At 28.7% G+C, this 12,624-nt stretch overlaps 1 protein-coding gene across 6 annotated transcripts in view; it reads right to left on the bottom strand.

The window, feature by feature from the left end:
* The window catches only part of LOC145277479 (SNF-related serine/threonine-protein kinase-like), a 307,515-nt gene that overhangs the window by 40,756 nt on the left and 254,135 nt on the right, over positions 1 to 12,624 (bottom strand). For 2 of the 6 annotated variants that reach the window (XM_080128844.1, XM_080128842.1), the window contains exon 7: positions 9,207 to 9,629. The exons of the other annotated variants lie outside the window; for them this stretch is intronic. In XM_080128844.1, coding sequence (XP_079984970.1) covers positions 9,207 to 9,629 — 423 coding nt within the window. The remainder of the gene's footprint in view (positions 1 to 9,206; positions 9,630 to 12,624) is intronic. 6 annotated transcript variants of the gene reach the window in all.

The following is a 12,624-nucleotide window of genomic DNA, read 5'->3' on the forward strand; positions in this document are numbered from 1 at the left end:
ACTGAAATAAGCATCAAAGGGAGACAACTTTTCAAGTGTGAAAAAAAAACCCCAACAACATTGGTAAATTTCCAGTAACATCCAAATATAACCCACAGACTTCTTATCTGTCATGCACAATGACATCATCTCACTTTTCAAATGTGCAAAAAATAAACTCCTGAAATAGGAATGAAAAAAAAGTACTCAGTTTGACCTTGAAGTAGTTAACGTTTCCATTCATTCCTGCTGAAAAGACTCAACATTTTCCAGAAAAATATTACATTTGAAATTATCTTGCCTAGGTTTTAGGTTTTTGTTAAATACCTTTTAAAAAAAAAAAAATCAAAAATTTTGAAATTGTCAAATTCTGGCATTATAGGATTTAAAAAAAATAATTTTCTATATGTACATCAAAAACTCGTTTTAAAGGCAATCATCTGGAATTCCACAACTAACCAATGTTCTACTCTTTCATATTTAATACTTAATTCAAGTCAAGGGAGACAAGTCAATTTGTCATACTGAATCGGCTGCACAATTCAACATTAAAACACCTAATAAAACTCAATTTAATAAATTCTATTTTTACTTGTAATTATTTTTCTACTGGATCATTTTTCGTAATTCATACTAATTTCGATATGACATGTAAGTGCATGATAAGGTTTTCACCTGAAATGAGTTGGTTTAAAAAGTCATCAATCTACACAAGCATCAAATATTCTATCCTTTAATATTAGCATTATGGTTTCCTGGATTATAACGTTTTTTAATAAAATACAGATGGACAACAGCCATTTTGATTTTGCGAATACATTCTTATCAGAAACGCATGCTAAAAATAAGTAATAATACCTTATTCCCAATTTGATCATATGTAATTGAACATTCTTTACTAGATATTGCTAAATAATATTAGACACGAACCCATCCCATATATTTTATCATATTTGTCTTTTGTATATTTATCATTCCTGTAAATAAATATTAGATTTTTATATAATCCCTTCGTTAGTATTGTTCTTTAGCAGCTTGTTTATTGATTGTCCTTTAGTAGCCAAATAAATTCAGGGACAAAATAACATTTTTTTTTTTTTTTTTACTCATTCAATTCAGTGATTGGTACCTTATTGCTGAGATGTATCACTTTGATCATCTCCAACCCATGGTATACATCAATATACATCATCTAATCTTTGGTTGCGTGTTAAGGGTGCGCACATGCACGCATGACAGCTGATAGCCAAAACACACTGAACGATTGGGGGCAGGCTGTCAAAACTGATGTCGTCAGTGGTGAAAGGTCAAGAGTTTTATGCACACAGATGCCAAGGTTAGCATACCTGCAGAGAGCAACTCATACATATAGGCCAGAGAAAAAAAGCAAAAGAGAAAAGACGCAAACAGCGAATCAAAAAAGCAACATTAGACCAGCTCATGGTCCCATCCACCCACCCTCCTGCCCACACTCAATCTCTAACTTGGTGCCCGCACACCAGGCAATAAATAAAAAAAAAATATTTTTTATATTTTTATACGAGTTCATTCTGGCTGATGAAAAATCAACCCGCATGCATGTGACTACACAGAGTAGAGTATTCAAATGGGATATTTTCGAAATAATTTTTAAAACCATCCAATGCATGCCAGCATGTTAAACCAAATATGATGACAATTTACCTTCATTTCATTTTTTTTCTGTAGAAAATCTATCCCTACAGTACTAATGAGACCTATGGAAATTCCACACTTCCACAGCGGCGTCTTTCAATATATTGCTGCTGGGCATTCTGTGAACGTTCAGCATGAATGAAGACCTCGCAACATTATTGTAGCCCTTTTGTTAAAACTGTAAACGTATTTATCTAAGTAATCTTGTTTATATAGTGTCAAACTATATCTGGTTATTACAGTTTATCTCCAATATTCTTATAATAGTCTGTGACATATTTCTAGCACGAATGGAAACCCCCGTATCATTATACTATCTTTAGACAGAACAGATACTACCCTTGGATCCTAGCCAGAAGATCAAGAAGGTAAATTTTCTTTTTTATTTTTTTATACATTGAGATCCTATTTAGTAAAAATGTCGATATAAGGTGATAGCTTATTATGAACATTCAATTAGCATATCTACATACTAATTTAATGTTTATAGTATGTTATCGCTTTATCCTACTTTTTAATAAATAGGATCTCCTGATCGAATAAGTTATAATCTAGAAACCGTGACATATGTTAAAGGTACTCTGGTATTAATATATAGATTTGTTTTGTATTCTACAATTGCATTGTTTCCTCTATTTTCATAAGAAAATAAGATAATGACCAAACTCTCAAGAAATAATAAAAAAAGAAGCTCAACATGAATGAGGATGACTTCAAAATGGGAGTTAATTTAGATTTCAAACAGGAATAGAAGCAAAGCAATCAAAAGCAGATGTTAAGCTGTTTTCTTTTTTGTAAAGTTAATTTTAAATTTCTTTAAACTAAAAAGATAACTTTTTTAGAATGCGAGTCCGCCACCCTGCAATCCTCCACCTATAGGTTTTAAGATGGCTTCAGTTTGACAAATAATCAATACTACAATCGTTCATCATCAAGAATGGCACTAAGGTTCTTGAGAACAAAATACTTTAATAGTTCAAGAAAATAGCTTGTTTTACAATCTCGCTAATATTAGAAAGTATTTTTAACAACTTGAAAAAAAAAAAAAAAAAAAGATTTCATTGAATTAAAAAATTGGAGGACTTGAAAGAATGATAAGTTTTAATATTAATCTTAGATAAAGAGTTTATCCCAAAAATAGATTGCATTTCTATTCAGATTTCTTGTTCAATACCAAAGAAAGAGAATAAAAATCTATTTTAGTTTGTACTAGTTGCACTTATCCGGTGTTGTTTGGGAGTAAATAAAAAATGACTTATTTCCAAAGAAATGGAAAGTAATTTTTTTAATACAAATTTTGTAAGCAAATTATTTTGTAATTTTGTAGAAATAAAGAGAAATAATTCATGACGTTATTTCACTTTATAAGAATGTCGAATAAGTAATGGAAAAAATCTGCAAATCTGAAAGTTTTCATTTCTGGAATAAGTACTTTCAGAAGGAAACTCATGTAAAATAAAATATATTTTTCCCAATAACATAACAGGAAAAAAAAAGAAAATGGCTAGTTCAAATAAAGTATCGATATATCAGATGGATTGCTATTTGGGTTTGATTTTGTTAATCTGTCAAGATAACTTTAGATGTTAGATAAATGAGCTTGTATTCACTCAGCTTGTTCTAATATTGAAACATTCTCAAGAAGTTGGCCCAAATGTCTTCTTCCTTAAAAGCACCATAGTCATAACCTCAAATATAATACCAGTTACGTCTTGTTTTTAATATCTATATATAAAATAGCTATTCCTTTCTAACACTAAGAGGTTATTGTCAAGTAATTCATTATATATTCAATGAAACGCTAGCAGCAACTAAAGTAGTAGCTGTAGACTTTTTTTTTTTAAATGATTTTAATTATAAAAATCCAAACTTGAGAAATGATGAAATAAGTATGCCATCAAATTTTATTTCAACCACAAAACATGTGTCCATGGATGTGTGTGTGTTTTCATTTGCATAAATATTATGATTATATACATGCATACATGTTTTGACTACAACCTTATTCAAAGCTTAGCTTCAACTAAGCATTAAGATTGCAGCCAAAACATGTATGCACATATGTAGTCAATGCATGCCTAAAATTTATACCAATTAATGGCTCTGTTCAGTCTTGTCAGACTATAAATATCCACTTGAAGTTATTGTGGCAAGAGTTGTGCAATCTCCATCCACACCTCTCCCGAGTCAGCACCGTTTTAATTCCAGTTGCAGGTATATATAAAGTCAGGATGACTGGAAACAATGCAGAGATAGGCGGAGAGCACACACAGTGCCTAGCATTCCTAAATGGTCAACCATCTGGTATTCATCAGGCCCATCATTGCTTAACTTCACTGATCTTGCAAGAACCGGTGTGTCAACATGATTGTACCATATATAACAATTACAAAATTATAAATCACTGTCCCATAAGGATTTTTTATAGTGAAAAAACATTACGACTAACAAGTTTCAATCTAAACATTGATCCCTGAATCAATAATAAATAAAAATATGTCTAGATATCCCTGGATCAACAATAAATAAAAATATCTCTAGTTTTTTTCCAATTTTTTGTGTATGTGGTGGATGAGGGGTAAAAAAAAAAAAAAAATACTCAATATTTTTCATATTTGAAAACAGCAAATTTACTTTATAGTTAATTTTCATAATGAATAAAAGGTTATATAAACAAAAACAATTTACATACCAACTCTGTTGCTGATATATGTTGGGTCGCAATCTGTTGTGTAAGATAAAATGTAAACAGTTTTTGCGTACCTTAATTAATGTTGAGTAGTTATTTATATTGATTTGATTCAGATAAAAGCATTTACTGATTAAAAATACAAATTTGGAATTTTTTTTTTTGATAATTTAAAGCAAAAAAAAAAAAAAAAAAAAAAAAATTCCAGTCGAGTTGGCAAACAAAAGATTAATTCAGCAAGTGTTTGATCAACTTTTGGACTATTATTAAGTTTTTTTCTTCTCAGTTATTTTTTTAAGGCTTCTTCTTTGTACACTTGTCTAGAAATATATGCAAATATACTTCATTAGATTGCTTTTTGACAACACTTTTATATTACCCCAGATTTTCATCCTGGATCTTCTGATTTGTGCCAGAGATTTACAGAATCATCACTTGGCTTCCTGGATACTTTTATGGATTTTACTAAGTTGACTCTTAAGTTTAAACTGCAAATTTTTATCTTTATTCTTCTATATTATTATTTTTATATATTGCTCCTTGTATATCCTTTCTATATTTATTTTACTTATCTCTATTCTTTACTATTCAACTTCTATGTACATTTATATGTATATTTTCTCAATATTTAAAGAAACTTAATTAGAAAAACTTGTTCAAAATGTTTCTTAAAGTTTCACATTTGGTATTCTACAACTAGCTTTGCCAGCTAGTTATTTCTATACAAAGTTTATAACTTCATATAATTAAAACAAATTTTTTAATAATAAATATTTTATTCATAACTTTATTGTAAACACAAAACAGATTTTCACATTTATTCATAAACATAACATTTTGGTAATTTCTATACAAATTTATTAATTGTAACTTATTGAAACTCAAATCAGTCTCTTCAAAGAAGAGTTATTTAATAAAATATCCTTTTGCAAAGAAATAAGCAAATTAGTCAACCTTACAGGCTAGATTGCATGTTAATGTCCGCAATGATGCTGGGTTAAATAGAGCTGAGAGAAAAAAGATAACGAAATAGCAAGGTCTTATGTACAACATGAAAAGAAACTGGAATCTTAGGAAGGTCGGAGGATATGTAAAATTAAAGGGAGAAAATTTATAATAGACAATTGTTTGTTCATTTTAAAATGTAAAAAACTTGATCAAATGGATTTTACAAAATCATTTGTTGCTGAGAAAAAAAATGCATTTCTCTTGAAATATCTTTATCTGCACATAAACCTGACTAAAAGATAAATATAATCTATTTCAGCAATAAATTCATTGTGTGTGTGCCTGTATTATATATATATATATATATATATATATATATATATATATATATAACCCAAGAGAAAAGGTACTAGATCACAAAGCCAAGATTGACTGTTTGAATCTCCCAATAAACAGTTATCATTTCCTGCACTAATGATTGCAGAAGCAAAAAACACTAGTGTCTGCAGGTATAAAAAATCAATATTTATTGAAAAATTTATAGGTGTGTGTATATCTGTCTGTACATATATATATATTATGTACACACAATGAATTTACTTTGAAATAATATTTTTTTCAGTTGATTATCATTTACATCATAAAAAAAGATTAAAAATAAAACAAAGAATGTGATGTTTTGTTAGTCAACAATTTTTTTTTTAAACAACAAAAAACACTGAACAACAAAAAAAAAAAACAATTCCAATTGGGTAAGAATTAAAAAAAAAAAATGAGAAAAAATGAAAAACAAGAAAAAGTAAAATGGCTTATAAAAAAAGAAATCTGTCTTCTGACAATCACCAAAATAACGTGAACCACAACAATAACAAACAAGAACAAAAGTAGGAAAGAGGTTTAAATTTTAATAAGCAACATGAAAGGGACAAGAGGTCGAATAGGGCTTGACCATTACGAATGTTGCTGTTATTACATTTAGCCGATGATCACCATTACGTTCTCCTATCATTGTTGTTGTTGTTGTTGTTTTGCAGCAGAACGATGGATGAGAATCCAATAATGGTGACAAGGTGACGATCTGGAAGCGGACCAGAACCATCACTGTTTAACACAAGGAATCGTGAAGAACTTGCAAAAGTAGTGGTGGTAGTAATAGTAGTAATAGTAGTAGTAGCAGTAATAGTAGTAGTAGCAACAAGCCAAGGATATTGCATCCAAACAGCAAGAGTCAATTTACAATACAAAGTCAATTCGGGTTTCCAACTCGGATGTTGAATACATTGTCAAATACTATATTTCCTGCCCACATAAGATGCGTTTTCTTTTGCTTGCCTAAAAAAAATGTCTAAAAATAAAATCGCTGCCTATTATGATGCGAAAGTAGGTTTGCATAGGGGAAGGGTATGAACAAGATGACAAATGTCTTAGAGTTTGACTAAACTAGACCATATGACATACCTATCCTTCTCCAACAAAAAATTTTCTAAAATATCTCTAGTTAATCTTGGCATCTTATGTGGCAAGAAATACAGTACTTGTTTATGGCCATTTGTAATTAGCAACAAACTGAAGGTTACATAACCATTTCTTTCACATAACTACCATTTCGTATTATTTAGATTCTTCAGAGTAATGTTCTCATCTTAAGCATCATGTTTCGATCGATGTAACCTTCTCCAGGTGTATCTTGTCAAATTTGGACTTTTTCTGTTAAAAATTTTGGAATCTGTACAGAATTTCAAAGGGAACCTTTATTCAATCAACTGTGGTAGCATGCTCTTATCCCACTGGGTATGACTGTGTAGAAATGAATATAGTACTTTGAAAAATTCAACTGTAAAAGCTACAATTCTGAAGGTTGAAGGTTCAATCCTCAGTGTGAGCAACACTCAAGAATACAATTGAGAATTACTTAGGACTTCTACCTAGTCATAGCTGATGAAACGAGAGCATGCTATCCCTCCCCCTCCATGGACTACATAAAGAGTTCTGTTTAAGATTCTGGAGTTCAGCAAGATATATCTGAAGAGAGTTGGATGTGACATCGGCCAAAACCTTGTGAAAATCACACTGAAGATGAGAACAGTAGTCCAAAAAATACAAATAATATGATAAATCAATCCTTATCTAAAAAATTCAGAAACGTAGATACCATTTATTTAATTTATCATCTATTAAACTTAGAGCTTTTTACTAAATCAACATAATTTTCACTACAGGTGCAACAACTAAAGAATTCCTAAATTATAACACTAACTGTACCGAACCAATATTGTTCAGAATCCATTCTGGTCAATTTTGTATATATTTCTATGTTCTAAAACCACATTTTGTTAGATTCAGTATCTACCTTATAAAAAACAACAAAAATATTACTAGAAGAATAAGAGTTGTATCTCTTAGCTGATTTTTCTTTTTAGGTGTCTTTTTAGAATATTGATGCTTGTGAAGATTAGTGTTTTAAACCAACACATTTCAGGTGAAAACATTACGTGTCATATCAAAATTAGAAATTAGCAAGAACTTTGAAAAATGATCTAGTAGAAAAATAATTACAAGTAAAAATAAAATTTGAACTCAGAGTTATAGTTTGATTGTATTTTTTTTAATGTGAAGAGTTCCAGATCCAGGGGAGGTAACTGCAATCGATAAGTTTGACTAAATTGTGATTCCACCATTTTAAAACAATATCAGAACGCAATTGTGGATGATCTTTTTCTTTCTTTTTTTTTTTTTTTTTTTTTTTGTTAAAAAATACATTTAGCACCTCTTATGATTTTTATTTTTCATATTTTTTTTTAATTTATACTAATTTCGACATGACACATAAGTACATAATGTTTACACCTTAAATGTGCTGATTCAAAACATCACTTATCTACACGAGCACCAAAATGTTTATATTAGCAAACTGTTTAACTAGATTATGTACTTTGTAAAAATAAATTATAGTGGAGTATATTAATTTAATGCCAGTAACATGTTTTCTATATATTCACTCTTTCTAAAAAAAAAAAAAAAATGTTACTTAACTGAATTTAATAAAAATTTAGCAAAACTAAATATATTCATATCTAATTTAATTAAAAGTTTAACATTTAACTATATTAAATAAAATTATTTTATAAAAATGTAATACAATTAAAAAAGAAATCTAAAATGTTGCTATTTATTCATACTAAACACACAGTGAATTTAATAATAATCTAATATTTAAAAGTTTTTGTAAAAGTTGCTTGTAATAATAATATCAGCCAAAACTTTGCTATGGAAATATCCATGTTAAAAACCAAATTTGTACTAAAAATATGTTTAAACAACCAAACATTAAACAGGAGATAATAGAATGATAACATTTAAAAGAATAAGTTATTTTCCTTAGTTGACTTGTATTTTTAGATATTTAAGTTTCTTTTTTTCACTTAAATTTTTATTAAACATTTAAATTATTAAAAACTATATCTTCTACCAGAAGAATTAGTTATTCAACACAAAGAATCAAAGGATGCATATATTTACTCATAATTATTGTGATTAGAAAGAAGCTTTTTTTCTTTGCAATTCATTTAACTTAAGTTTCAATATTTGAAATTTGTACTTTTAATAAAAAAGTCTTTTAAAAATTGAAAAATTTCAAATATTGAAAAATAAAATCTGGAATAGTTGTTATTCAATTCGATACTCACTTAAAATGGTTAGTAGCAAAAAATCAGTAACGAATTCTAGAATCTATATAAAAAAAGCCAAGACCAAAACAAAGCATATTTTTCAACTGACGTTCAAGAGGGAAGGGGGAAAAACAAAACTAGTCTGGGATTTTTTGTAAGACATCAAAGTTGGAAAAGTTAACAATTATTATCCTCATCACAACGAACTCCAAACGAAGAAGGATGCTGATTCAAAACGTGCAAAATACCCGCTCGTGAACTTCTTCAGGAAGGTTTGCTTCTTTGGCTTTGGTTTTTCTCCCATCGATTCCTTTTCAGCTGCGACCTTCTTCTCAAAAAAGGAACTGAGAAGTGCTATTCTAGACAGTTTCGATGTTTTCTTGGCTTTCTCGTTTAACTGCAAAATGTCGGACGTAGCTTCAGAGAGACCGATAGAAGTAGGAAAATTTGGTGTAGTCGCGGCAGAGGCTAAATTCGACCCTTTCGGAAATGAAATGCCAGAGTTTCTCTTTGCATTTGTTTTCCGGTCAAGGGTCATGCTTGTTGTTAGACTCTTGAAGTATGGGGAGCTGGCATCAGAGGCTGAACGGACAATCATACCCTGTGGTAGACTGTTTCCATGGCCAATCTCTAGAGGGGCAGTTTTCGTCTTCTTCGCGACGACTGGTTTGCTTAAAAAGTTCACAAGGAAAACAAACAGCTAAAGATTTATTCAGTTTAACAGAAAAAACAAAACAGAAAATACTTAAAAGCATCAAAGAAATAAAATTGACAAAAATATAAAATAAAAATGGAAAAAGAGTTATATTTAACTAATAATACAATTAAATGTGTGTATATAACACAGAAATGGAAAAATATTTCAGAATGATTAAAATCGTTTTAACTAAGCTTTATTTAATAAGTATAGGGTCAATCAGAAAATTATGAGAAATCCTGATTAATTTTTTAAGATACTGAAATGAAATGTGTGTGTGCTTGGACAAAATAGGATTTAAAAAAAAAAAAATTAAAGATTGCCAAGGGAGATAATTAGAGAAGACAACTGAAAATAAAGACAGTTTTGACAGATTTGAAGGAAAAAAAAAACATAAAAATAAACAAAAAAACATAAAATAAAACTGAAAAGTAAGAAATTATTTCTGCAAAATTTAAATGTTTGTGTATTGATGTAAAATTGTGCCCAAATTAAGTTTTTTGGGTTTTTTTTTTCAAACAATCATGAATATTGCTTTATTCATGCAATGGTGAGAAATTTATAGTGAATAAAATAAAAAGGTCATAAGAAAAAATAGAAGTAATATGATTAAAAAGAAAAATAGATTAAAATATATTAAAATGTTCAACTAACACCTTTGACATATAAGTTGTTTTTATTTTAATGTTTTTCTTTGTTCTCCCCCCACCTACACACATTTTAACTTACAGCAACCAAATTGATGCAAAATCAATATACATATTTCGGATTCGCTCAGGCTTCTTGGTGGGTAAAAAGTCAGAATATATCCACTTTGAAAGTTCTCAATTCTAAGTTGTATTTGTAGAGCTGGTCAATGTATATGGTTTGTTTCACTTAAATTTCTAATTCATGGTTTCAGTGTGTATAACCTCCTAAATGCCACAATTCTATTTTTCAGTAACAAGTTTCGTGTATGTTAAACAAAGAAACTAACAAAACGTCTTAAATATCTTATGGACTTTTCTCAAAATCTAGTGCAATGAAATCCCATTTTGTTTTATGAAAACGTAGACAAATTGTGCAACTTTATAATTATTAGATTAAGATAATCGTTCTGTAGAGGAATGAGCACATCAAATTTGGATAACCTAAAAAGATTTGCTTTAATCTCACTTTTTTATTAGTACTAAAATATCAAGTGCAATATATATATATATATATATATATATATATATATATATATATATATTATGACTTACTCCAAAGTGTAAATGAAATATATGAACTGATTTATAATGAATATATATTAAAGGACGATTCTTACTGCTCTGTATTCTTTCCACCCAGATAATGGTCAGTGAAAATTCAACAAAATGTTGAGATGAATGTAATTTACTTTAACATATTTTCATCCACAGCTACTTCAAGATTAATTGAATGCTATCATCCGGAGTTAAAGATTTTAGAAGGAGTCAGGATCGTAAGGATTCTAGACTTAGAAATAGACATTTTAATATTTGAAGTATAAACCGACAGTCTCAATAATGAAAATTTTAAAATGAGCAAGTTATAAATTTTGGAACCCTAAGAGTCGGAAATCTGGGGAACCCTAAGAGTCGGAAGTTTGGAAATCCTAAGTGTTGGAAGTTTTTGAATCCTAAGAGCAAAAGTTTGGAAATCCTAAGAATCAGAGTCATACCTTATTTCTTCTGCTGTAAGCCTGTTTATGATTCTTAACATGGTGAAACATGTCAGTGGAAATCTTTTCCTTATTACTTTCAAAAATTTTGTTGGATATTTATTATGATAAACCAAATGTTACTTTCTGATACAAGTATTTCAAACAGAAAGAGAAACAATACTTGTAAACAGAGAATAAAGAGCAATACATTAATTAAAAAAAAAAAAAAAAAAGATAATTGACAGAATAACACAAAAATTTTAAAAATATAATTTGAACAACAGCTCAAATCTTTAAAGCCGCAAGAGCAAATATAAATGATAGCACAGGAAGCTTTGAGAAACTTAATAATAATAATAGCAAATAGCTCAACAGTTTTGTTACTAATTACTAAGGCAATAACAAAGGTTAGTATGAAAAGCAATTATCTATTTAGATATATCATTGCATTAAGATAGACATTTTTTTGTCTATTTGGTCTGCTTATTATTCTTTGCAAAATTGTAATAAACTTTCACAATGTCAGAGTGCAAAGTAAATTTTTAAAAATGTCTAAATAATCATGTTATCTTGAATGTTTTTTAATATTTCAATTTTTAAAACAAAATTTTATTTAGCTTACTCTCTGACATTGTAGGTTTTTTAGAATGATAAACAGATCAAACAGAAAGAGAGTGCCTATTTTTTTTTCAGTGAAATATGCTTAAAAAACTGATGCTGTCTATCTACATCAATATATATATATGATTATCAGAGAGAGGAGAAAGATGCCCCTTTCTAAAATGGGGATTATATAGTTAAATATAAGGAATACAACTATATTTTGAAATAAAGAAATCATCCATAACAATAATGTGTGATAGCATTAAAAAAAAAAAAAAAAAAAAAAAAAATGGTGTTTAAAATATAGTTGGCTAATCGGTTTTTTATATATGTCGTTTTAAGCAAAAACAATATTACGTACTTAATTGTCATGTCGGAAATAGTAATATAACCAAAAATTACGAAAAATCATTGAGTAGAAAGTTATTTATAATTCAAAGTAATTTTTACAGAAAAATGAGTAAAATATTTTTCTTAGACGTTAGAAAGTCGACAGTAAGCATCTACACACAGGGACATGATTCTGAAACAAATATAGATTAGTTCTTCATGGCTGCAGTATTTGTTACTAAAAAACAATAGCAGTTGTTGATGAATTTTCGTAATTTTTGGATATATTACTATTTTTGACATGACAAGTACATACTGTTGTTTTTGCTTAAAATGATATTCAAAAAAAAAATGATTTGAGGACTAAATCTTA

Source organism: Euprymna scolopes, chromosome 6, assembly GCF_053919585.1.
Source record: "Euprymna scolopes isolate OS-2025 chromosome 6, ASM5391958v1, whole genome shotgun sequence".
In the NCBI taxonomy this organism is placed as follows: domain Eukaryota; kingdom Metazoa; phylum Mollusca; class Cephalopoda; order Sepiida; family Sepiolidae; genus Euprymna; species Euprymna scolopes.